Raw genomic sequence first — 26,541 nt, 5'->3', positions numbered from 1 at the left:
CCAGCAGAGCAAGTCAATTATTGAAGCACGGAGAAGAGTGTCTGGCAGTGTGTGTGTGTGTGTGTGTGTGTGTGTGTGTGTGTGTGTGTGTGTGTGTGTGTGTGTGTGTGTGTGTGTGTGTGTGTGTTGAGATTGAAGGGGGCATAGATTAGTGGTCTCTATCCTCACCTTGTGCTGCATCATGACCTGGCAGCTTACAGTGGGCTTCACTTCTTGAACAAATGATTGGGTCATGACTCTGCACAAATGCAGAGCCAACAACCTCAGAAAAAGGTTTGGCAAAGTTAAAGGTCCATTCAGTAATTCTTGACCCTATATATCTGAGGTACAGTATATTCCCAAAACAGAATAGTTAATTAGCTTTTCACCCACAGCTGTATGGTTTGGATATGTCAGACACTGAAGGATTCAATCTGAACACACAATGGCAAGATACGCATATTTTGTGAGATACACTCTCTGAGGATATCATAAACATAATTATTTACATCACATAATGATGTTCATGGTGACGAAACGTCCATAAATCCATTCAGAAATCTTAGAAAAGAGATGTTCCTCATAGTCCCAGAACTTGCCTGAGAATCATCTCGTTTTTAAGTTTTCTTCAGTGTCAAAGTAATCCAGTGATAGTTGTTTTTACAGTCATGGATACAATGCAAACAGGAGCTGCAAATAGCTAAATCTGCATATTTTTAATTGTGCTAATTTGCCAAAAAGGTAAATCATGTATATCAAAAGAATTTATATCCCCCAAAGCATTATGTGGAGCACACCCCTGAGCTAAAGCATCGTACTATATTCAACCAGAAATTTTATAACGTACAAACTAGCAGTTTGTTTACCAATTACAATTCTGCAATTTCAATTAAAATCTTTCAGTAAAATCATTTTCATTTTGTGTAAAAAATAAAGACCTATTTATTGCTCTGTTTACAATAATTACTGATGCAACGTAACCTTTAACGGCATCACAAAACATTAATAACTTCAATTCATCACTCGTTAATTATCTATTTTATTAAATCTATCAATTGTTTATGATCATTTTCAGCTTTTTACTTTGAATTTTGATGTTGGGTTCACCTTTTGTTAACAATATTCACTTTTATATATGTATTAACTGTGTTAAAGCAATAGTTCAACATATAGGGTTATAGGCTTATTTCCTTTCTAGCAGAGAGTTAGTTAATCTGTGTGTTAAATATGATGCCGCTCACCTACAAACACCACCCATAAAAACACAAATTTGTCAATTGTTAATGTACGGACTAAACAAAGGAGATTTAGCATGTTAATTAGTGAGCTTTAGAGGTGTCGGCAGGCAGATTTTGTTACGTATGGACAGAGCCAGGTTAGCTATTGAGCTAAGTATATTATTATATTTAGTTTAAAATCCATCCAGATATACACATTTGAAGCATGATGGGTGGTGTTAAGGTATACTTGAACTTGTGCATTAGGGCTGTGGTGCTATATTAGACAACAAAATTGCATTTGGATTGTGCTCCCTCTGCCCTGCAACTTTGGAAACTCCAACTCTTAATGACCGCCTCTGCCGAGAGGTCACAGCATCAATGGCACAACTCTCCTGACAGCCCACACACATAAATGAGTCAGTTTTACAGTTTTTTACGATCGCTATGACACTTTTTTCAATACTTTTAACAACTTTCCTAAACTCTTAACACAGCACAACATCCGTCTGTGTAGGCTATACAATTAACACATTTCTTGTTGCTTTGACACAAAATGCATACAGTTAACACAAATTTAAAATGCTTGAACTTCTTTTACACACAAGCTCCACCAAGACCAAAACAATGGATCTTTACTGACCAATTTACAAATGCTTTCACTTTGTATGTCAGAACAGATAACATCATGTTCTAAACCTAACTTATAGGCTAAAGTCAAAGTGAACAACTGATCATATTGTAAATTGAAACACAAATATATCCCCTAGATTTTATATATGCATTTATTGAGAAACAGCTGATTTGAGTTATGCAAATAGATCAATCACAGCTGATTCCCTTCTAGGAAACACACTCAGGTGTTGAGGTTCTTTCAATCGCATGATCATATGGTAGTACAGTAAAAGAGGACCTATTTGAACAATATACTGTAGATGAACACAGAAAATAAGAAAAATGCCTTCACGAGGGAGAGGAAGAGGAGTACCAGGACAATCTCTGTCTCCTTTTTTTCATAAACTGTACATTCTATAAAGCTACTCTGAGATGAGTCATTCATTTTTTGTATTGAATTTCTGCAGTAAAAGAAACAAAACGGTGGCTGGGTTGGTTCAGTGGGTAGAGCAGGCGCACATACACTTGGAGGTTTATGCCTCAACGCAGAGGTCCAGGGTTCAAATCTGACCTGTCACAATTTCCTGCATGTCTTCCCTCCCCTTTCTCAACAAGCTGTCCTGTCAAATAAAACCCCAAAAAAATTTTTTACAGTAAAAAATATATATATATATGCATGCATTTACTAAACCCAACAAAACAAAAATGTAGAGAGGCTTCAAGAGAAACTGCAGTGCAAGACACAATCTATGATCGATACAATATACTATTGTCTATTGTATAAGGGCAGACTTGACACATAAAATAATGCAGTTTCTGTAATTCCATGGGATGTTAGTGTTTTGTATGACACTGTTCTATGATTGACTAAATGTTCCTGTTGGGAGAGAACATGTGTTAGTGTTTCGGAAGAATTATTTGATTTTGAGACATGTTTGCATTGTTTTGGTAAACACAGTGTATTGTGTTAGTGAATTATTGTATTTTGAAAATCAGTGTTGGAGTTCAGTTTACAATGTGTGATTTTGAGCGTGAAATTAACTGTTTTGCCAATTGTGTGTTGTAGGTGTGTTGGTGCGTTAAGAGTTTAGGAAAGTTGTTACAAGTATTGAAAAAAATGTCATCGCGATCGTGAAGAACTGTAAATGCCTTGGTGGGCCTGGACTTTGTCAAAAGGCTGTTAAGGCAAACACTTTCTAAACCTTAAAAATAAGCTTTCCTCTGTTGTGCTCAGTTAGAACCTACTGTGGGATTTCTGAACAGGGACTGTGAGACCGCATCTGATGTTCAAGGTTTGGACACTGAGAGAGGCACACAAACTAATGGCTGAGATAAGAGGGGGGCTGATCAAATCTCACTACACCAAACAGGGAGAGTGCTTCCTCCTCTGTGCAGAGAGATAGATGCAGCTCCAACCTGGGCTGCAGCCAGCCTTTTCACAGTGGACTGTGGTACATGAATACATGAATGAATAAAGTCCACACTAGGGCATCTGTGACAGACAGACTGATATTGTTGTCGTTAGAGGTATTTACTCATGAAATTTTAATTTCTGATCTTAACATGATCATAATGGCTTAAGTTCATCTTTTGTGTCAGTGTTTTGCGTCAGTTACTCATTACGATATTTACTTAATAGTTTACTGGCCTAAATCGTTTTGTGGTTGTTTCAACTGTGAATGTGAATTCAACTTTATAATTTTCATTATCAATTCATCTGTTGATTATTATATAGATTATTCATTTACAAAATGTAAGAAAAACATAAAAAATGTCCTGCACAATATCCCGAAAAGCCCCAGTTGACATCTTCAAATAGCTTATAGTGTCCAATCAACTGCATATAGACATTTATTTCATTAAGATATTTAAGTTACAGTGATACAAAAGTGAAGCAGCAGCAAATCCTTTTATTTGAGAAGCTGGAAACAGAGAACATTTGGTGTGTTTGCTTGACAAATGTCTTAAAATGACAACTCAGTTATCAGTTGTTAGTCGTTGTTTCCTGTCGATCAAGTAATTGATTCATTATTTAGATAACTAATCATTTTGACACTATGTGTACCTCAAAACAATTCAACAGCATTACGAAACACACAGCCTTAAATGTTTCAACAAAAAACTGAACATTATAACCTTCATGAAGGCAGGATTTATTATAGGACTGTTGCATTAGACTAAATTAGTTTTAGCTAGGTGTACCTAATAAACTGATTGTGGAATACCAATATTATTCATGAGAACCACCTTCAAGTGAGGCCATTATTGGGGTTAATATTGGGCCGATTGGAGTTAAAATCATGAATACAATGTTGAAGAATGCAGAAGGAAAACACAACACAAAATTGTTGTGAAACTATTTTTAAAATATTTGGCCAAGGAATATTTTTTATATATCCGGGACTACATATTATGCCACAAAACAAAGATGCATGAAGGATAAATCACCAATTCCTGGAAGAACTGATCAGGTACATGTATATCTCTGGATGAAAATGTCTTTATTCAACATCAACACAAAAGTGAATGGCAGCTCTGTAAATCACTGTTGACTCGGCTGTCTGAGAAAACAAACTTCACCAGAAGATGGAGATCCCTGTGAAAATGACCAAATAGCAGCTATGTTCTCCTGGCTCCTCTGTGTGCCTCTGCAGGAGAACAATTAAGCGCAATGCTAATATTATCAAACATTATTAACCTCACAACCTTACTGATATGAATTTCAGCTGTTGCTCCATCACATACAATTTACGCCACTGCTGCAATGCTCATTACTCCATGTTTGATTTCCAAATAACTCCATATGACACCTGTTAGATGAGCCAAATAGATCTGAGCCATTTCTTGGATTCGGCCTTGGAAGTCGGACGAGAAGGAATTTTCTTTCTGGCAGTTGTTCCCGTCACCTGGACTCTGACTAATCCCACACCACGCATATGAAATGGGAGATACATAAACAACCTTCGTATCAAATGTTCTTTTTACCTACAAGGATCAAATTAGTCATTTCTTTCCAATAAAAAAAAAAAAGATATTTCATCTGTGGTGACGTAAAAAGTCAGGCTTTGATCTCCCTCAAAGAATCTTCTCACCATTTTCAAAGAGCACTTCTCAGTTATTAATTATTCTTACTATTCTTAAGAGTTAATGATCCCTTTTTGAAGCCACTCAAGCCACCTTTTCTACTGTACTCAAAACAAAGACGGTATTTGAAATACCGAAACAAGAATATTGATATAGACAGTCTGACTGTGAGCTGGTTAAAAGGGTGAGGAGAGAAGAGAAAGTCTCATCTGTCAGCGGCCAGACAGAACAGACTTTATTTTGTTCCTGAGTGTTGAGAGACGATAGCTTTGGATTCCAAATGAAGGGGATTGACATGATATGAGACTTTTCAACAATCTGCAATAATGACCTTTTCTCCGAACCTACAAACTGTCAGGTAATAACATGTCTCAGGTGGAAATGGGCAATCTTTTGGCACAGGTAAAAAGTGTTACCTAGCAACACCCGGTGTCCTATCAATAGTCAGCTTGGAGGTATCTCTGGAGATGCTCCCCCCTACAAAGACCTGGTTCAGTTTGCTTCAGCAGGCCCCATGACCCCCGTGGACAAACAACAGCCTCATTCTCTGCACCACTGCTGACCTCATTGTCTCTTTGTGAAGGGAAAATCCAGAGTTGCATTCTGTTAAACGGCAAATGGTGCATCAACTGCGAGCGTGACGGACCTTTCTACCTCCAGCACAGGCCTACTGATGAGCACGGACACCGCTGCTTTATCCTCAGGACTGTACGCAAGGAAAACATGGTAAGAAAGGGAGACTAAATATTCACTACACCTTCCTCCATCTATCTAATGTATGCAATCCTGAGTCAACAACACCTTTTTCACATTGTCACCTGCACCATCACAACATACAGTAACAGCTGCTGTTTACAGATGTAGAGTTCATTTCAAACTTGTATCACATTTACTTGTGTGTTGTGTTTTTGTATGTATAAGTAATTCACATGCATCTTAATATGACCTATGATGCACAGCTGTACTGAGTTTCTAAAGTGCCTCTTGTACTATATGCAACTCATGCTAATTCCAAATCCAAAATTACATGTTTAGCTACACTCTAGTGAGCAGATGGTGTGGCATTTTCTTTAGATGGATTTTGTAGTGTAATTGTATAATGTCAAGTCTGCATCTCACTATGGAGAGCTTTATTATAATGACTGTAATACTCTCAATACGTTGCTTATAGAAACAGCTGCTCCTTGGAGAGTAAGCCCCACAAAAACACACACACACACACACACACACACACACACACACACACACACACACACACACACACACACACACACACACACACACACACACACACACACTCCAGAGTAATTAAACCTTTCTGAAAAAAGTACAGGAAATATACATGCCAATGCTCCAACTTTCTCATTACACCTTGCACACTGAGGAGATTTATGACACACACACACCTGTGCACACCTATATCTCTGACTCCATACATCTGGTCTGGTAGTGGTGGTTAATATCCAGGATTACAGTGCTCCTAGTTAAATCTGACAGAGCCTGACAGGTGCACTGTTGTTAAGGAGCAGATGGTCAACAGGTTTTTTTTTTTTTTGTCGTAAGTAAGCAAACTTGCCAAAATTCAATACAAATAGGAGCAAGCTGTAAATGAGGTCTGACGTGCTAACTCTACTTCTTATAGAGTCCTGATGGAGACACATTATCAGTGATTGAGAACCCGGCGGCTGTCAGTCACTCTTTTCATTCAGATAAAACAGCAGGAGTCGCAGGGACCAAGGGAGTGCAGGGCTGGTTAAAAGGGATTCACTCTACGACTCATGGTAAGCTCCAGTGGTGCACCACCACCACCACCCGCTGGGCATCAGACTACAAGAGCAATAATGCGTCACCAGTGCAAAAAACAACAAGAGTGGTTAAAAGACGCTACCCTAAATATAAAGAACAAGCCCAATTAAGACGTTGCACTGAATCAAACCATCTACAGTCCAGTAATAAGCAAAGCAGTACTTTTTTTATATAAAAGTGTCACTGTATAGATGTTGTGCATGTACAGAACATAGCTTAATAATGTCTGCCTCTGTCTCTGTGCTGTGTGTCATTGTACTATATATGTAACAGTTTAATTTAAATAACATTTAATTATTCTTCTCAGCTCATATCTGGGATCAGGGCGCATTAACTCCAGTCTTAATTGTTGCTTTAGCTCACAGGCTGGTGAGGCTGCTGGCAGTGGTGTGTGCAGTTGGACTCCTGGGAGGCTTAGCTGTAGGTGTCTGGTTTCTAGGTGAGTCATTGTGTTGAGATAGAATCAGTAAATTAGCTTAACTGTAACCAGGAGCTGTTGAGACGAATGTGCACACGTCTTGCTACAGCTACTCAAGCTTCTGTGCATTTTCAGGACACAGCAGAGCCTGACAGATACTGGATTTTTGAGGGCAATATAATCAGCATTTGAAAGGTTTCAAAATTTGATATAGGGCTGCAACTAACAATTAGTGTCGTTATTGATCGCTTGTTTAATCCGATCAACAGTCCAAAACAGAAAAGATATTTAATATATCTTAATTTACAACAAGGGAAAGCAGCACATTTTTTTATAAAAAAAGAATCATGTAGAGTATTGTTTTAGTGAGATGTTTTTCTAATCAGCAGAACTCCTAGATATGAAAATATTTCATGACATCCCAATGTCACATGTTTCGTTTTGCTCTAGACAGACTGTTGTGAGTACTTCAGAAAGTCTGGTAATGTTTAGTAGAAATAAACCCATTGTTGCTGCCTGTCTCACTGGCCGATTAAAAGACTGATCAAGTACATCTTTATCTACATATAGTTAAACTTTTGCTGAGGCCTTCCGATTCCCAAAGTCCAGTGGGACTTGGGGACACAAAGGAGACACCTTTCTGCAATGTGACAGAAGACATTTCTATCTCTGACGCCAGAAAAGGTCTGTGTTTCGTCCTCTCTTTAACGTTTGTTGGAAAGCAGGCATTTGTTTCACTGATTTATGAATTAACAAACAGTGCAGGATTGTGTGGTTGCTCATTGTTATGCGACTCATCATACTGGGTAATGAATGGTTCACCTTCGAAGTGGTTTTTAGTTGAACAGTAGCAAAATTAGCATTCAACTGCTGCTTCTTGTTGCCTTTTGTTCACTCTAGAGAGATGCCCATTGACTGACACGAAAACACCACACATAATGACCTGTTTGTATTGACGACATTGGCATAGATACTTGTGTTTTTCCTAATCATTTCCCACTTATAGAAGATACCTGTTTCATTACTGTTGACTGAGAGCTTGTCTCTGGAGAGATTTTCAATCAATCAGGTTCAGTGTTTTACAGGATCAGTCCGGAGAACTCCCTCCTGGAGATCCAGCTGGGGAAGCTGCCCACCTGGCTACCAGTGTGCTATGAGAGGTGGAACTCTTCACTGGGAACGCTGGTCTGCAGACAGCTTGGTTATCTGAGGTTTGCAGGATCACACACCACCTCAGCTCTAGAAACTGTTTCGTCCACTCACTTACTTAGTTTTGTCTTAGCCTGCTTTGCTAAGGTTGAAACCTTGGCTTATTTATGATTTTCTAATACCTTATTTGCATTCTTGCTTCACTTGTTATAAGTCTGAATTATCTTAACACGTACTCCCCCCTATTTTGCATATGTTCTCTTACCAGACTGACCAAGCATAAAGGAGTGAATCTAACTGATATCGGGCCAAACCATACTGACGGCTTTATACAAATTACCTCAGAACACAAGAGCAATCTGGAAAATATGTGGCAATTCAGGTAAGGCAATTTGTGCGAGGACATCATACTCGTAATGATGCAGAGAAAATTGTGGCTACAAACACATTCATTATTCATGATTAGTTACACAATTTATTTCCAGGGGGAACTGTATCACAGGGAAGGTTATCGCTTTGCAATGTTTTGGTGAGCAAATTAAACTTAACTTTTTGTTTGACTTTGCATCTAACACCAAGCCCTTTAGTTTCTTAATAATACTTCACAAAAAAAGCTTCACATCAGCTGCAGACAGAGTGAATGATGCGGCAATCCGACACTTTTTTGATGAATGGATCTCTGTGTAGAGTGTGGGACACGAGCAAAGCTGCCCAGGATAATCGGGGGAGTCGAAGCCACGCCGGGCAGGTGGCCTTGGCAGGTCAGCCTCTACTACAGCAACCGTCACACCTGCGGAGGCTCTATCATCACCAGTCAATGGGTAGTCACAGCTGCCCATTGTGTTCACAAGTAAGACAGCTGACCTTACCCGCACTAAAAGGTCCGGGACGTCAAAATCAAAGGAGAATAATCAGACAATAACAGCTGCACCAAACTGGACACATTCTCTCTTATCAGTATCTGCCTCCTCTTTTTTTCTCCCTCAAATGTCAGCTACAGGCAACCTCAGGTATCCAGCTGGGTGGTCTACGCTGGTATTGTCACCCGCACCTCGGCTAAAATGGCTCAGCACACAGGATACGCTGTGGAGAAGATCATTTACAACAAGAACTATAACCACAGGAGCCACGACAGTGATATAGCCCTGATGAAACTGCGGACCCCGCTGAATTTCTCAGGTTAGTCTGGGAGTCTTTGCAAGCTTTTCACTCAACAGAGAAGGTAGCACTCAAAAAAGACAACAAGGAGCGACCTCTAGCTCACCCAGTAAGATCGTTCACCCCGTGTTGGCTGAGTCCTGCAGCGGCACAGGTTTGAGTCCGACCTGCTGCCCTTTGCTGCGTGTCATCTCTCTCTCTCCCCCTTTCATCACTGTCACTACTTAAAAAAGAAAAAAGCCCCAAAAAAATAATCATAAAAAAAAGACAACAAAATGCCAATACTAGGGCATCAGTTCACCGTTTTATTTTCTTATGCCGACACATTTAAGCAAACAAGCCTCCACCAGACCACCACAAATGTGGTATCCTCCTTTTTTTTTTAGAGGAAGAACAAGCAATGGTCTAACTTCTGTCACCATAATGAACAATGATATACACTTTTAATCAACCGGATACAAACATATGTTGCACCAAAACAGTACATTCCTCTCTGCAACCACAATATTTCAAATGTGGGCATACAACCTCAACAAAGTTTAAAGACCCCCCCCCATGTTTTAAGACATATAAAATAATAATTTAGTAATAATTTGTGTCTAGTATGGTTTGTCCACACCAAGAAAATCCAGTTACCTTTTTTAAAAACATTTCTAAATTTTATTTACGCTTTGTCACTCAATTAGTCAGTGATGAATCAACGAATACTATTACTATATTTTTCATTTCAAACGTTTAACTACTGCACACAAGATGTCCAGTCAATTCTCAGTTTATGTGCACTGGCGGTTTCAAGTCTTCACATCCCATTTCTGTAAACTGCATATTGGACCGCCTTCCGTGTCATAGAATCCTGCTTGTTCGTACATGTTTTAAACCGAGTTTTAAGGCGAGCACAGAGAAACGTTTCCACATCAGCAGATACATGTGAAAACAGCCTTCTAGTGTCAAACTCTGCACATTCATCATTCTGGACAACCTAGTGAAGCAACAATAAGCAAAACACATTTTTTTATTGAAGATATTCACAGTACAAGATAAACGTGAGGAAGCCCATCACAAGACAAAACCACAACAGGAGAAAACATGACGTATGTGTACGTTTCTCCAACCTGTCAGAATTATTATGTAAATCTTCCCTTTAACTAGATACAATTAGGCCCGTCTGCTTGCCTCAGTACGACTATGATCTTCCAGGAGGTACACAGTGCTGGATCTCTGGATGGGGATACACACAGCCTGATGGTGGTGAGACGCTGCTGCACTGCTCTCAAACTAATTTACATCTACTGCAGGTCTAATTCACACATGATGACAGTGTGCCAAATGTATTCACAGAGCAGTATTAAATGTGTGTTTTCTCGCTCAGTGCACTCACCTGACACCCTGAAAGAGGCGCCAGTTCCCATAATAAGCACAAAGAAGTGTAACAGCTCCTGCATGTACAATGGAGAGATCACGTCACGGATGCTCTGTGCCGGATACACAGAGGGAAAAGTGGATGCCTGTCAGGTCAGATCCGAGTTTTGAACACTACCTTGCAGAGGCATTTTAAAGATTCATCCTCTCTTGTGTGATTTGTTTATGGTGAAACACTGGCATAATGAAGGTTGGGTGAGTCTATATTGAACAGTGTTTGTGTCTACCTCTCCAGGGGGACAGTGGGGGTCCTTTGGTTTGCCAGGATGACAATGTGTGGAGGCTGGTGGGGGTCGTCAGCTGGGGGACAGGCTGTGCTGAGCCCAACCATCCTGGAGTTTACACCAAAGTGGCTGAATTCTTGGGATGGATCTACGACATGATTGAAACAGAGTTTTCTTAGAAATTCTGTGGTACAAAGTATTCGTACAGTACAGAGGTACAGTACTTTATTTGAATATTTCCATTTTAAGCTACTTTATACTTCTACTCCACAACATTTCATAAGAAAATAGAACAACTTTTGAATCTATTACACTTACACTCTGTAGATGAAGATACTACCCACAACAAATATGATCATCTTATTAAATATGATGCAGTAGACTAGAGTACTCAACACAGTATGTAAAGTACTTCAAATCAGCTTTGCCTTGACTAACATTAAAGTGCTGCTTACACAGTAATAATAAAGATAATCACCTCCGGGTTTATTTTGCTGCTACATTTTGCTGATAAATTCATTTAACTTTTTGAATGCTGGATTTGTAATTATAATGGAGTATTTTACATTGCTACTTCACTGCAGAAATATCAGAGAGCCCTGATCAATTTCATACACAGCCATTATCATGATTTTTATATTATCAGCAACAGGAAGGAATTGCAAGGAAACTGCACAATGGAATTTAAGTAGGCCTACAGTGTTTACATTGCTTGCTTAATAATGATGTTTCTCTTTGCAGAATTACTGAGGAGGGCTCACGATGCACAACAAGCAGAGGATGCTAAGTTACTGATATTACCGTTTCAGACATTTGAAAATCATATTTCATATTTTTATTTTAAATGTCCGTTATATAATGTAGACATACTGACAGACTGGAGACATCAAAATGCATTTCTACGTTATATTTTTCATGTATTGAACATAAATTATGGCTCTCCTAAAACTGTGTCCGGTGTGATTATTGAGCTGCAGCTCTGCCTTTAACCGCCAGGTGGCTTCCGTGTAACGGGTCTTCTCATCTGGTTTCCATAGCAACTGACAACATTAGCTAAGCGAGCCTTGATTTTTTTTACGTTAGTTGTTACTTTGACAGAAATTAACTACGTTAGTTTGTTATATTTATGTTCTATATTTAGAGACGCTTTGAATAGCATAATTCATTTGTGATACTGTAGACAAGCTGGTTTTCTAACGTCAGCGTTTCTAGTCAACCTCGTGTTTTTCTTTTCAGACAGCTTGCTAGCATTACTAACGTTAGTGGCTAGTTCGCGTTAACGTTAACTCCAAAATAACCTTAAGATGTCCTCCATTGGCAGTACAGCGGATGTTTTACAGCAAGTCAACCAGTTTTGGTCCATCCTGGATGATCTTTCTCAAAATGACCCCACAGCCTACCGCAAGTTCATAGAGAAACAGATGAAGGAAGGAGCTGAATTCAATGCACCGCCTGAACTCGACTCTTGTTTGTGCACTGAAATAGTGGTAAGTGACGTCTGTGGCAGCAGCTTAAACATAACAAGTTTTGTTGTCACTGCAAACGTTTTTAAAATTATTTTACTTTAAAATTACAAAAAAATATTCTCCCATTGTACTTGGAAAGTGTTACAAATTCTGATAACGTTTGCTCTGTAAAAATACAATTAACGTTAACGTTACGGACGGCACCTTCGATAAAAAAACAACAACGTAGGGACACAATCTGATGGGTTAGCTACATCATTTGATATAACACTGAGCACGTGATGAAATGCATTATTACTAAGTTATACTTTTTTATTAGGCTTAGTGAATATGTCCACTGTGACAAAGGTCTATCAGATTGATTTAAGTACTCTCTACTAGAGGTGCAAGATTCAGAAAATGTGGCGATTCGATTAGATATCGATTTTCAGAACCAAGAATCGATTCAAAATTGATTTTCGATTCAAAAACGATTCTCGATTCAGAAAACGATTCACAGTATGTAAATGTAGTTACTTTTCCCATGTGATTGCAGTAGACATACATTTTTTTTTTTTTTTTTTTGAATTCTATGAATCGATTTTGAATAAGTAGAGCTTGAATCGCGATATGAATGTGAATCGATTTTTTTGAACACCCCTACTATCTACCTACTAGAGCAGAGGTTCTGAGTCTTTTTTCAGCCAAGGACCCCGGTTTACAAGATTGAGAATATACGGGGCCCCTCATGTCCCTTGGAATAATTTGACATAACCTTAGCCTTTTTTTCTACACTTTTATAGTCTTAGTTTTGTGAAAGAACAACACAAGATAAATGTATTAGAAAAATATTAGACATGTATTAAACATATTGCAGATTCTAAGAGTTGTAGATGTATTAGATTAGAATGTAATGTATAAACAATTATATATTTATAAAATCCAAATATATTTAAACATTCAAATATTTGTTGAACTATGAAGCCTTTTAAAAAGAATAAAATAAAAATGATATCTTGCTAATTTAAATTAATAACTCTGAAAACTTTTCACAGACCCCCTGGCAGAGTGCCATGGACCCCACTTTGTGAATCACTGCTCTAGCGCTTCAACTATAGATTCATTTAATTATTGATTGATCTACATATCATTTTCTCAAGCAAATAGTGGATGCCCATCACAAGCTCCCAAAGCCTATTGTAACATCTTCAGATGTCTTGTTCTGTCCAACCAAGTATAACACCCACAAATATTCAATGTACTACCACAGAGGAGTAAGAAAACCAAAAAAATATTCACTTTTCAGAGGCTGAAACCAGTAATTATTTGCCATTTCTGCTCAAAATTGTTGATCACTTAATTGACTAATCACTTCAGCTCTACCGGCGACTATCTCTCAATACAAAAGCTGCCACACTTGTGTGCATTTAAGGTTTAAAGCAAGGGTGTGTTTTGACAAACGGTACATCTGTGTCCTCAACAGGAGCCCAAGAAAGGGTCACTGTATATCAACATATGCAGCTGGAAACGTGTGCCTGCACCTCAGGATCCCAGCAGGCCTTTACCCGTGTGTGCAGGAAAACTGGAAACAGACACAAATGAAGGTCAAGGTAAAATACAAAGCTGTGCTGCATCACACGCTACAGAACTGTTACATGATGTAAACAGGAAAAACAATTAATTGTGTTTTTCCTTTGTAGGTTCCTTTACTGTATTGGATGTGGCATTAAACCCTGCAGTGCTACAAGAGAGTAAGAAAAACAAAACAGAAGTGTATATGCTGGCCCTGAGCTTTGCCCAGCAGCAGCATGGGATGAGGTTAACTCAGCAGTACACTGTCGTCAGCTGTAGCCCAAAAAGTAGCCCAGATGACTTGCACCGCCGGCTTGGGTTTCGGCAGTGGCCTAACACCTCCGGACAACCAGACATGGGTAGAGCAATTAGTCCTATACCCCAATAAGCTGCTACAAGCTGTTTATGTCGGAGCTATTTTCCTTTGCTGCTGTAGATGTATCATCTTTCACCTTCTCCTATAGTTTCTAATAATCCATCATGTTCCTTTTAACAGCCAGTCAGACCCCAGCTGCCCTTCTGCAGCAGATCTCCTCTCTACGCTCAGAGAAACAACATGAGGACCCAGCAGCCCAAATTATCAGCAGAACTCCGGAGAACAAAAAGAAGGATTTGATCCAGGTCGTCTCCAGTAAATTTGTGCCGCCTCAGAAGCCAGAGTACCAACTCGAGGTGAAGACTGATAACGAAGGAGTTGCTCGCAGCATGGAGCTGAAAGTGGAGCTGCCAAAGGTTTACTCCATGTCAGAGTGCCAGCTGAGAATCTCCAAGGTTAGTGGTTACACACTCCCTTGAACAGTTAGAATCAAGCACTTTACAATCCAATGTGTGTCACTGCATAATTGGATGTCATAAAAAATACATACTACCACTTTCCACATTTGTGAGTCAAACAGCGTGCTGAATGTATTTTTTCTCCACAGGACGACGTCTTGCTGGAAGTGGAGGATGTCTACTATTTGCTTTTAGAATTCCCCAAAACTGTGATTGAAGACACTGCATCTGCCATTTTCAACAAGAAGAAACGAATGCTTACTTTGAGGGTGGATGTGGATGTTTTCTGACCATTTGCCTTCATGGAGAAACAAATGCACACAGTAGTGATCAGTCGTGCTGGGAATGTGCTGAAGAAACTGGGAAGCTAAGAGTGAATTCTGGAACTGAGAATCCTCAAAGTACATAACCAAAACAAGCTAAATAAGCCTTGTGAACACATTATACTACGGAGGGACTCATGCTCTGCCTCAAAACTTCAGCTAACAAACAATAAACAGCTCCCCTGTAAACTGATCCGCTCCTAAATCTAAAATGATGTTTTTACTGAAGCAAATATTTCACTGTGTCCCTTTGTACAGTGTGGGTTGACCTTCAGCAGCAAATGTAATTCTTCCCCCCCCCAAAAAAAATTTATTAACTTTAATAACAATCTGTGGGTTTTGTTTATTAATGTGTGGTTGTATGAGTGGAGGTGTATAATGGCTAGGAGCTGGTGTACAGTGTCATTACCGTACTCCGGGGGAATAATTCACAATCAAATGATCCATGCAATAATTCATGTTTATTAAAACATTAAAATGGATGCAGAACAACAACATCACTATTTGGCAATCTGGAACATGTGAAAAATGTCAGTAAACATTTATTTTAAGGTTTGCATACTATGCACTGATTACAGCTTTTTAGAGCACAGCTTATGATGTGGGATGTTATTTTTGGAAATCACATTAACTTGCTTTCATATTTCAGTTTCAAGTATCACAATACTGACCGTTAATTGGTAGTCTCACATATTAATTAATTTATGAGCTGCAAACAATGTATAATATCCATTCCTTTAACAAAAAAATAAGTGGTACCCAAATGTCAAGTCAAATTCTTCATATGAAACATTCAACTTTGAAAACATGGTTTTGTATCGAAATGGTGTTATACCCATTGGTCCCAGTTAATTGTATTATAACTTCTCTATTATGGCATCACAAGTATTTTCAGTGAAATCCTGGTCCAGTGGGAACAACTGAGGTTTGTAGTGGTGATATTGGGTCTTTTGAGCTCTACCTCCTCTCTCCGTGGTCCTCCTCCACCCACGCTACAATCTTCCCTTCCCAGCCAGGCACGACTGCTCCATCCTGGAATACCTGAACAGCCAATATCCAGCATTTACATATCTAAGAACCACTCACGTCTATGACGTACAAAGGTCTGGAGAGAAAGTGAAAATGACTTCTCAGTCCTGCAGTGTTTTGAAGTATAGCGCAGCCACAGCTATTATTAGCATATCTTACTCCATAACTGCCATTTTATATTTGCCTGCTGAAGCTGATATAAAAAGAAGGGCTATAATTTTACTCCCACGCCTACCTCCTCTTTTACTGTGCCAAACTCTGGGTCGAGGGCCTTGAAGTGGTATCTGAAACTGCCTTGTCTGTCCACAGCGGCCTTGAAGTCTCGCAGTGTCACCTCACCCAGCCTGTAAAAGCACACTGTCAGTCATGACCTATGCACACATACACCCACATAGACATTAAGCTTTTCTAGGATAAACATTTAACCAGCACAGATACTGACGCATCTACAGTATCTCACAAAAGTGAGTACACCCCTCACATTTTAGTAAATATTTCATTATATCTTTTAATGGGACAACACTGAAGACATTACAGTTTGCTACAATGTAAAGTATTAAGTGTACAGCTTGTATAACAGTGTAAATGTGCTGTCCCCTCAAAATAACTCAACACACAGCCATTAATGTCTAAACCACTGACAACAAAAGTGAGTACACCCCTATGTTAAATTCCCATAGAGGCAGGCAGATTGTTTATTTTTAAAGGCCAGTTATTTCATGGATCCAGGATACTATGCATCCTGATAAAGTTCCCATGGCCTTTGGAATTAAAATAGCCCCACATCATCATACCACTTCACCATACCTAGAGATTGGCATGGTTTATTCCAGTTAGCCTAATAGCTGGTTTGATTTGCATTGAGAGATGATCTTATGGAAGTACCCATGCCAATCTCTAGGTATATGGTGAAGGGTATGTGATGATGTGGGAACTATTTTTTAATTCAAGGCAGAGCCTCACGAGATGCATATCATCGTAGTAACTGACCTTTAAATATCTGAGTACAGAGTGTACTCTCACTTTTGGTATCCTTGTTCAGGCACAGTAAAGCAATGTGTTGGTCTTTTGAGGACCTTTGACCTCTGTTGCTGTACATTTAATGCACATTGTAGCAAACTGCTGTGATATTTCAGTGTTGTCAAATATAATGGTATTTACTAAGTAATGAGGGCTGTACTTTCTTTGTGAGACTCCCTTGTAACTCAGTTCATGTCTGAATCAAGCCATTTGTTTTTAGCGTGCAGCCCAAATCCAAACAGCAATTTGCTTAAAATTCATGCGCGCTACAGTGAGGTAACAAACAATAACACTGTTATATAAACCCATTTTAAAGTGTGTGTTTGCTTTTCACCTTTTTGGGATGTTAATCAGAAACGGCGTGAGCGAGCGATCAGTGAAGTAGAGCACTTTAGTGGAGACGGCGGTGTCCAGTCCCGGGCTGCTGTGTGAGTGCGCCATTTCTGGAAATAATCACAAAAAAACAACAAATACTGTTTTCCTCAGCCAAAGTTTAAAATGGCTCTAGCCTCACAGCCGATAATACCTAGCAGTGAAATTGAACGGCACAATTTGATTTAACAGCCAGAGTTGAGATGTTGCAGGGGCATGACAAATCCTAAACAAACAAGGATTTTGTTTGCCTCACTTGAGCTCTGCGGCCAGGAGTCACGGTCTGTCGAGTTGGCTCTGCGTCCTGGTGATTTAAATTCCTCCTAGAAGAAGAACCAATTGCTCATGGTAAACACTTGGATGTCATTTGTTGTTGACTCACTCATCAGGTGACATATGTGTTGCTCCTTTTTAAGATATACTCTGAAATGGTTTGTGTGTGTGTGTGTGTGTGTGTGTGTGTGTGTGTGTGTGTGTGTGTGTGTGTGTGTGTGTGTGTGTGTGTGTGTGCGTGCGTGCGTGTACCCCTCTATCCTGTCTGCGCTGGCTGTCCAAAGTGTGTAGTCGGTCCATGAGACTGGACATGCCCTGCTCCAGGGTGTCCAGGGTGTGATGTTGGGGGTCATGGCCAGAAAAGCTGTCCCTCAAACTACGCAGCGCCTCCCTGACCAGCTGCAGCTCTTCCCCCTGTGACAAACAGCTTATTGATAATCATACAATTTCTATAAGGCTAAGTGTGAAAGCCCATTTCCATCAAGAAAAAAAGCACACAAATGCTAATAATTGACTTATTATGTGTTTTTTCATTTTTGTCCTGCAAATTGTTCACCTTTTTTTTCTTTTCCTACCATAAATGAACTTGCATACAATAATAATAATAATAATAATAATAATAATAATAATAATAATAATAATAATAATAATAATAATCACATAGACACAGTAAAGAGCAATTGATAGTATTGATTAAAGACGTACTGGTGCAGTGTGCTGGAATACTGCAGGAGATGTCGAAGCCACTGAGTTACTGTACCCACCGCTTTCAATCCTGAATGACTGCAAAATGAACAAAACATTTAAATACATAAATAAGGCTGGTGATTTTCTATAATTATGAACAAATGCCATGAATAGAACAAAATCCAACCAGTGTAGCCAAAGCCTGATATACCTTATTCCTCTGTGCTTAAAGCCCCCATTGTTGTCCCAAAAACTATTTAAAAACACATCAATGAGCCACTGTTGCACTGAGTAACAGTTGCCAAAAATCGACCAGCTGTTATGGGACATTACTGATTTGATGTTATCAAATTGATATAGTCAGTAGGAACCAACAGGCTTGGGGTTGAAATCCACAGAGAGGGTAGGGTCGTTGGAAAGAATTGAGGAAATGAGCAAGACATTGTTGGTTATGATTTTCTTGGGATTTTTTCGACAGTAACAAAAACACAAAAAAAAGCCTGCCTCACCCATTTAATCTCTTAGTAAAATGTACTTTTATTGTAGAGCTTTTGGACTTGATTTTTTTTTTTTACTTGTATGTATTGATATGACTGGAAATGGTTTTACTTACTTATTCTGATCCAGTTAATGCCTTTTGTTACCTGATTTCAATTTTGTATATTTGATTTTAGAATGTGTTGATTTTAATTTGCTGCACTGTGATTTGAAAAAATGCTCTATACATAAATAGTATTATTATTATTATTACATATGTAATTGACATCCAAATATATATTGTTGAAAGACTTGAAACGTATCACGATCCCTACCCGTCCAAGGCCGACTTCATGAGCTTTATGTTGAGCGTCATCGAGCTTTTGCTGCTGCTGCTGCAGTATTCTGTCCTTCCTCCCGAGCTGCTGCTATTGTGTGAGAAACATGGATGGCATAAGTCCGCATATGCATGTTTATGTATCCAAAAGAATTCATTGAAGTGTAAATAATAAAAGACAATACCTCATATTCACTAAGTAATTTGTTCCGTTCACTCAACTTGCGATTAAGCTCTGCCTGCAAACAGATATACGGCATGATATATGAGTGGTATATTGCTCTCGCATACACCTGCATCCCCGGGTCAAGCAAGTCAAATATTTTATCGTGTCAAATGGAAATCATCACTTGTCTCACAGTTTCCCCTTCCAGCTGATCTTTGGCCATGTTGCACCTCAGTAGTTCCTGCTTTAGCTGCAGCACAGCATCCTCCTGCACTGCCAGGCGCTGCTGCAGAGCATCCTAATGAGAAAGAGAGGGAGATTAAAGTAAAGTCCCAGAGAAGACCTGAATACAGATATACTGCCTCCACCTGCCTCATCGACAGCATACACCATCCTCCAAAATGTATTATCTTCATAAAGAAATGGAGAAAAAAAAACAAACATATATTGTGTGTGATAGAAACCGCAGAATCAGTTTGGAACACCCCAAGAGTGGAATAGATTGAATGAAATGCTTTAATCCGTTTTAATTTAATAATTCAAAATTTGAGTAAGAGGTTTACCCTGATGGCCTGAAGGTGGCGTGCCTCCTGTTTGTTTCTCAGGAGTTCCCTCTAAGAGCCACAGAAATGAACAGAGGCATTAGAGAAAGAAATTGTTTGCTTGTAAGGCAGCTCATCTATATTAAACCTAATTACATTTACTAACTGTACCTTAAGATCAAGGGCTTCCTCCATGCTTTGGTCCAGACGACTGCGGATTAGAACCTTCAAAGGGAGAGGGTATGAGCAGCGTAATTAGAGAATGGAAAAGTGTCAGAACGTATGAGGAGGCAGTGGGCCGGTTTGACAGCGTGCTAGCAGATCAGAGAGATTCAATTGTGCTCTACAGTAGCCGCTCTCGAGAGGAGTGACGGCTGCAAACATCATCAAAACAGAAGGGCTGACACTGACACTTCACGCAAAGTGGCGAGCAAGTGTTGGTTTCTCGATTTAGCAGAGAGAAGGCACTGTACCAGCTGCTGTTCAGCGTTAGCCACCCGGTTATCTCCCAAGCTCACAGATCCATCCTGGTCCTCCTCGGGGAGAGAGCCATGGAGCAGCAACGCCTGAGGACAAAACACACGCATGCACGCAAGCACGCACGCACGCACACACACACACACACACACCCACACACAGAGTGAAGGCCTGTAAGCAGTCATAACGACATAGACATGGCAGAGAAGCCTGATTTATTTCTGTATTTGTAAATACGGCAGTTTGGGATTTTTATACTTGGCTGCACAACAAGGTTCCCATTTCTGCTAATAAAGTCGGGGAATTGAACTGTATCAAATTGAAATAATATTGAAAAGCCTGCAGTAGTACAGACAGACTTCATCCTCTCACCTGCACTAACCCACATATACAGAGGAGGGTAATATTCTAGAAAAAGATTAAAGTTGTATATTCAAGAGAAAAAAAACCCCGGATATTCTCTGAGACTATAAAGTCAACTGTATTTTTGTTGTTGTCAAGGAACCACATTGCAAGGTAGGATCAACCTCATCACACCACAGACACTGCTTCTTGCTGTTTATTATGCCTGCAGTGATGATCAGTCATATTGTATCCTGCTGTTCCATAAATCCCATTTGAATTGCCTGTAGATGTAACCAGTGATATCCTTATTTGTCCATTGCGTTGTAGTACTGGACACTGGGTCGAGAAAAAGGGCGGACAATGAGACTTTTTGTCCACCAACTTTCAGGTGTTCTGGTTATGGTAACTCTATAAACCGGTGGCGCCAACTGCCAAGTGTGTTGGGAGTGTGCCAAACAGACTTTTGGTAATTTCGTGGCCAGGCTTCCTTGGTGCACTGGTGGAAAACATGGGCACGGGGTGGAAAAAAAAAGAAGGCATTATTATAGGTGGGTGCATTAGAGGCTGTGGCAATCATAACATTTACTACTTTCACCCCCTTTAACCTCGGAGAAACGTTACCAGGGATGCAACGTGTCCTTTCTCAGTCAAATGTTTCAACACAGCAATAGAGTCAAGAGCGAATCAGGTGTTGATTTGTTTCTTCATTATTTGAATGAATTTTTATTATTTTATCCATATTCTTTCAAATGTATTGAACATATTTGAACCAATGAAAAACATAAAAATGTGGGCAGAAGATCAGAAGTCTGGAACCAGGCTAAAATGTGTGCTATATTTGAGCGGTTATTTTCATCTGGTGCATTTGCATTCTGTGTGCCTTCTGTCAATGTGCAGGAGCAGTAGTTTGTTTTTAAAGTGTGTCATCACCAGGACTTACCTGGAGGCGGAACACCATCCTCCTGGCTTCCTGCATCTCCCTCTCCAGCTGCTCTTGGTGGGCGTCCAGCTGCTCCTCCCAGGACTTCTCTTCTTCCTGCACGTCGTGCCCGAGAGAGGGACACAATCCACACAGAGACACATCCTCTGAAAGGAAGAGAGGTACAGGGGAGATGTCTTTTTAGGGATTCATTGCATCCCATATTGCTCTAAAAGAGTTGATGTGCAGCCAACCAACCTGTGACAAATTTTTTCTCTGTCAGCTCAGATTTGTCATCCTGAAGTTCCCCCTGGTCCTCAGACTGATCATAGAGTGTTTCTTCTTTCGGGGTGTCAGCGGACTGGGTGATAACATACTCCTCTTTCGGGGAGTGAGCAGGGCTGGCTGAGCTGAGGCTGAAACAGATGGTGGGCACAGGCAGGAATCAGTGTATGTGTTTGCATCTCTGCCAAATGAATGGCAATAAATAAGCCGAGCAAACATACGCTTTAATAACGCCCCAAAGAGCATAAAAATGTGAATTAATCCCAACTGGGCTAAATATTTTAAACCATATCTGCTTTTAAACACGCAATGCCCATAAGACTAAAGTGTATCACAGACTATTTACAAGTGATAAAATTAACAAGAACGCACGACATAAGATTAAAACCTGGAGCGGGAATGCATGCAACTCTGTCATTTTTCTCACAGGAAATTCTTTACATAGTTTGCGGCCATAATTTCAAAACATAAGGCTAGTATGGTTTCTGAGTGGCTGGTTGGTTTTTGCAGCTTGTATGAATGTGTTTTGTGTTGTCTGAGAGCATCTCCTGCCGCCTCAGGTAGAGGCCGGCTGTCATCTTCACTCTGCTGTGTTTGTAGAAAGAGGATACAGCTACTGTGACCTGTGACCTATGGCATTATGCATGGTCCTTTAACATGGGATTCCTTCTTTTCTCCCTCTGTGTCTGCATGGGAAAACACGCCTGCTTCTGGGGAAACAGATCTATACTCTATGCTAGAGAAGGGATAGAGAGGCATCACATCATCACCCTGCTCCCAAGGCCAAAAAAACTAAGAGGGGGAAAAATAAACTGTGGACTTAACTGTGGGATAAAACTGTTTAGAAACCAAAGACTGTCCCGAGGGATTGCATTTGCACAGTTAAACATGTTTTTCCCATACATATGCAGTGAGATTTCGATTGTAGCCGGTGAGATTTTCTGCTTATCTAATAGCATTACTCAGCACAAGCTAATACCACAACAGACAGTAAGCCGTTACACTTGTATTATCCGTCACTTTTTGAGTTCACGCTGCCTCTTTATGGAGTAATTGTGCACGTGTTCCTGCGACTACTGACCATAATGTGCACCTAAGTTCTGTCTCTCAGCCACCAAAGAAACTGGAATCAAGACTAAGTGTCTCCAGCCATGCTAGCGGCTTTGTGAGGCTGTAATTAGGCACAACTTTGAGCTAAATGCTGAAAATGACAATGCTAACATGCTGATGTTTAGCAGGTATAATGTTCACCATTTAAGCCATTAGCATGCTAACAACTAAACGCAAAGTAAAACTGAGGCTGATGGGAATGTTTTGCAGCTTTTGGTCAAGTATTGGACTAATTAAAAATTTGACAATCAATCTCACCATGCCCTCTAACTGGGTTATTTGGTATTACTCCTGAGTCTAGCCATCTAACTAAGGCACAATCTGATAGCATTGCATTTCTTACTCTTGTCGCTAGACAGCTGATTTTGATGAAATGGAAAGACAGCAAACCCCAAACATTTACACACTGAATCAAAGATGTCCTTTATTTTCTTAAACTTGAAAGAATTAGATACTCTTTGAAAGGATCAGCAAATAAGTACAATAAGATATGGGGACCTTTCTTAGATTATGTTAGGGAACAAATCACATTGCCTGACTCCCAATAGAATGAGTAGAGAGATGCTTTATATTTGAAGTATGTATTTTTCATTTGTGGATATGTATGGAAGTTCCGCAATGTATGAGGCAGTAGTGTTAACCATACTGCAGTGATGGTTTTGTAGACAGTGGTCACTCCCTTTCCTTCGTGTGCGATTATCCTTTTCGCTCCTTTTTTTTTATTGCATTAGTGTTTGTTAGTGGTGTTCAATGTAAGAATGTCTCCTTGAAATGAACAACCTGTCATGTCCATGTTGAATTGCAATAATAATGATAATAAAGAAAATAAACAGAAAAAAAAGATTAGATTAGATTAGATATTTGAACTGATGATGGCAGATGATGAAAGTAAAGGGATTACCAAAGTTATTTTTATTCATCCAGAGGGAAACATGAATGTCTGTACCAAATTTCTTGACAATCCATCCAATAGTTGCTGAGACATTTCCCTAAAAACCACAAATGTCAACCTCATGGTGGCGTCAGAGGTAAAGTCAGAGTATCACCAAAGTGATTGGATATCTGTACCAAATTTCATGGCAATTTATGTAACAGTTGTTGAGATATTTCAGTCTGGAACTATAAGTGAAGAACCAACCTACGGACTGACATTGCCCTCTTGCTGCTAGCATAGCCAAAGAAAGCGTATAAAGATAGAAACTTTTATTTTAGGTTTTAATTTTAGGTTTTTGAGTTTGGTCACATAAACCATACACCACACTGAGAAACTGTTAGTTTTGATCCTTCCAGCTTCTCAGAAAGAGTAATTGCACCAGGTCACGTAAACAAAACATGAACTGAGCGTCTTATCAGATGCTGCTGTGATTATCCCTAAGTGTTTCTGGAAAGGGGATCAAAAAGCAGCTGCCTTCAACTCATCTTGTCATTGCAGACGATGACATTATCAAGACACCCCCTATTATTCTCTCAGCGTGCAGCAGTTCAATAAACTAACAAATTAATTTTAGATGTTTGCTGCCGTTGCAAAAAAAACAAAAAACAAAACATACATACTGTACATATTTGGAACATATAGGTTAAGCTAAAACTTATGCGAGGTACTTGTATTTGGAATTTTATGTATTGCAACAGCAATTTCCCTCGGGATAAATAAAGTTTCATCTTATCCTAAAATTATTAAAAGAAAGTCCTAAAACTGACTACACATTGGTGTAGCAGAAACTGTGTGAGATAGGCTTGGTGGAGGTCTGCACTCTCTGAATGCCCTTCTACTGTAGTTACATTATGTTTTGGAAGTTTTACTTAAGTATCTGTGTATTTCTATCACCAACAGTAATCAGCATGAAAAGTCTATGCATTAACCGGTTCATTTTTAAAGGATTAGTTCAATACAGACAGCCGACAGTTGACGTGTCTGGTAAATACTGTACCAAATCGAGGCAAAGATGGTGTTTTTTTTAAATATGTGCACAGTCCAAAAGTGAGCCATATTTAACTGTAGACAAAACATTTTGTATTTGTTATTCCAATATAATTTAAAATGAATAATGTTCATCCAAATCATGAAATGGATAAGCAGGTAATGGAAGTTAGACAGTGGTTGCTAGGCAATAGCAGCTTAGCTCAGACAGCCTGGGACACACCCACACCTACTGCACTGTAAACACTGTGAACAATGTGAACAATAACCTGCACAGTTGGAGGTATCAAAGTCATATTGTTGTGGTGAAATGCATTGCGAACACTGAGACTGAGACCAACATGCGGATCAAGATGATTCAGATGATGTATAGTCTCCTGAATTTAGGCCTGAAGTATTTATATCTATGCTACCGATGCACTCAGTAGACAAAAATAGCATCCTGGATTGACATAATGTTAAAATGATAATTAAAAAACAGCTCTTACCATTTCATCTGTTTGGCTCCCATGCTGGTGTTTACAGACTTAACCTCCCATACAGTCAAAGCCCCGCATCTGGGCAATGCTCTGCTTCTCAGTCAGGACCATAGCCCAAACACAGCCAGAGATAGCAGGGAGGGGAGCAGCCCTGAAATCAGCAGGCGTCTCCACTTCGCACACTGTGTTCAATCAGAAATAACAGCACGTTCAAATCCTCTCCAGCAGCATATTCCTAAAACATAAAAGCTCCAAATCCCAATCAAAAGCCCTGAACCCTTCCCCTAAATCATACCAAGTCCTAGCTGGCAGGGAGTGACAGATAGAGGGAGAGAGGATTGGTGCTCAGCAACACCAGCGAGTAAAGTCTGCCTGGTTTCTCATTGCACTCGCCTTGTGCTTGAGCTCACCAGCTCCCATTCACGAACACAATGTTTTTTGTTCTTTGCGGACGAGAACTGATGCAGCTCTTGTGCATCTTTTTCACCCTTTTTTCTCTGCCGGTCTTTTTGCATTTATTCCCTCTGCCCTGCCTCCCTCCTTCCCCTCTTTCTCGTCTGCTCGGACGCACTGGCTTTGTATCAATCCTTCCTTCTTTCAGTGAGCAAGGATGTCAGACATGGCTCTGTCTGGGTGTGTTTACCCTCCCCCCTTCTCCCTCATGTGTCCTCCCTCCTTTCCTCACTGCTCTCTCCTTTCACAAGGAGGAGGAGGAAGAAGATTTTCTCCTTCTCCTTTCCCTTTGCTTTTTGTGTACTGTATGTCACTGCAGCTAAAATCAGAAACAACCATGTGGATCGACAAAAAGAGATGGAAATCTATGTGGTCTGTTGAAAAAATCACAGGCTTGCATAACAGCATACCACACTAGCCAAAACATGTGAGAGGTTAATGATATAGTTACACAGTCACAGGAAGT

At 39.8% G+C, this 26,541-nt stretch overlaps 3 protein-coding genes across 5 annotated transcripts; 2 read left to right on the top strand and 1 right to left on the bottom strand.

The window, feature by feature from the left end:
- Nucleotides 1-1,425: 1,425 nt before the first annotated feature.
- On the top strand, nucleotides 1,426-11,248 carry tmprss5 (transmembrane serine protease 5). The gene is made up of 14 exons (XM_078245010.1): nucleotides 1,426-1,440; nucleotides 3,046-3,103; nucleotides 5,479-5,621; nucleotides 6,538-6,676; nucleotides 7,060-7,140; nucleotides 7,690-7,803; nucleotides 8,195-8,330; nucleotides 8,537-8,650; nucleotides 8,754-8,797; nucleotides 8,956-9,118; nucleotides 9,263-9,447; nucleotides 10,576-10,674; nucleotides 10,796-10,938; nucleotides 11,081-11,248. Exons 1-14 carry the CDS (start codon nucleotides 1,426-1,428, stop codon nucleotides 11,246-11,248), a joined length of 1,602 nt encoding a protein of 533 aa, XP_078101136.1.
- Nucleotides 11,249-12,364: 1,116 nt separating this feature from the next.
- On the top strand, nucleotides 12,365-15,210 carry pih1d2 (PIH1 domain containing 2). Its single transcript, XM_078243357.1, has 5 exons — nucleotides 12,365-12,556; nucleotides 13,998-14,124; nucleotides 14,215-14,445; nucleotides 14,583-14,857; nucleotides 15,010-15,210. The coding sequence occupies exons 1-5, from the start codon at nucleotides 12,374-12,376 to the stop codon at nucleotides 15,148-15,150; spliced, it is 957 nt and encodes a 318-aa protein (XP_078099483.1). The 5' UTR covers nucleotides 12,365-12,373; the 3' UTR covers nucleotides 15,151-15,210.
- Nucleotides 15,211-15,625: 415 nt separating this feature from the next.
- dixdc1a (DIX domain containing 1a) lies at nucleotides 15,626-26,277 on the bottom strand. 3 transcript variants are annotated; one of them, XM_078245938.1, is made up of 16 exons: nucleotides 25,918-26,275; nucleotides 25,632-25,804; nucleotides 22,086-22,243; nucleotides 21,849-21,994; nucleotides 20,560-20,652; nucleotides 20,258-20,311; nucleotides 20,108-20,158; nucleotides 19,738-19,842; nucleotides 19,564-19,617; nucleotides 19,377-19,469; nucleotides 18,583-18,660; nucleotides 18,130-18,291; nucleotides 17,861-17,927; nucleotides 17,567-17,675; nucleotides 16,448-16,556; nucleotides 15,626-16,224 (listed from the first exon to the last, which is right to left on the bottom strand). In XM_078245938.1, exons 2-16 carry the CDS (start codon nucleotides 25,652-25,654, stop codon nucleotides 16,141-16,143), a joined length of 1,386 nt encoding a protein of 461 aa, XP_078102064.1. In that variant the 5' UTR covers nucleotides 25,655-25,804; nucleotides 25,918-26,275; the 3' UTR covers nucleotides 15,626-16,140. The 3 variants fall into 3 exon arrangements, with proteins under 3 accessions (XP_078102064.1, XP_078102066.1, XP_078102065.1); XM_078245940.1 differs by lacking the exon at nucleotides 18,583-18,660 and having other exon boundaries at nucleotides 25,918-26,277; XM_078245939.1 differs by lacking the exon at nucleotides 25,918-26,275 and having other exon boundaries at nucleotides 25,632-25,907.
- Nucleotides 26,278-26,541: the final 264 nt, after the last annotated feature.

The sequence above is a fragment of the Sander vitreus genome, chromosome 3, assembly GCF_031162955.1.
Source record: "Sander vitreus isolate 19-12246 chromosome 3, sanVit1, whole genome shotgun sequence".
NCBI lineage: Eukaryota > Metazoa > Chordata > Actinopteri > Perciformes > Percidae > Sander > Sander vitreus.
Note: the sequence above shows the minus strand (reverse complement) of the source record. Positions and strands in the feature narration are given on the sequence as shown.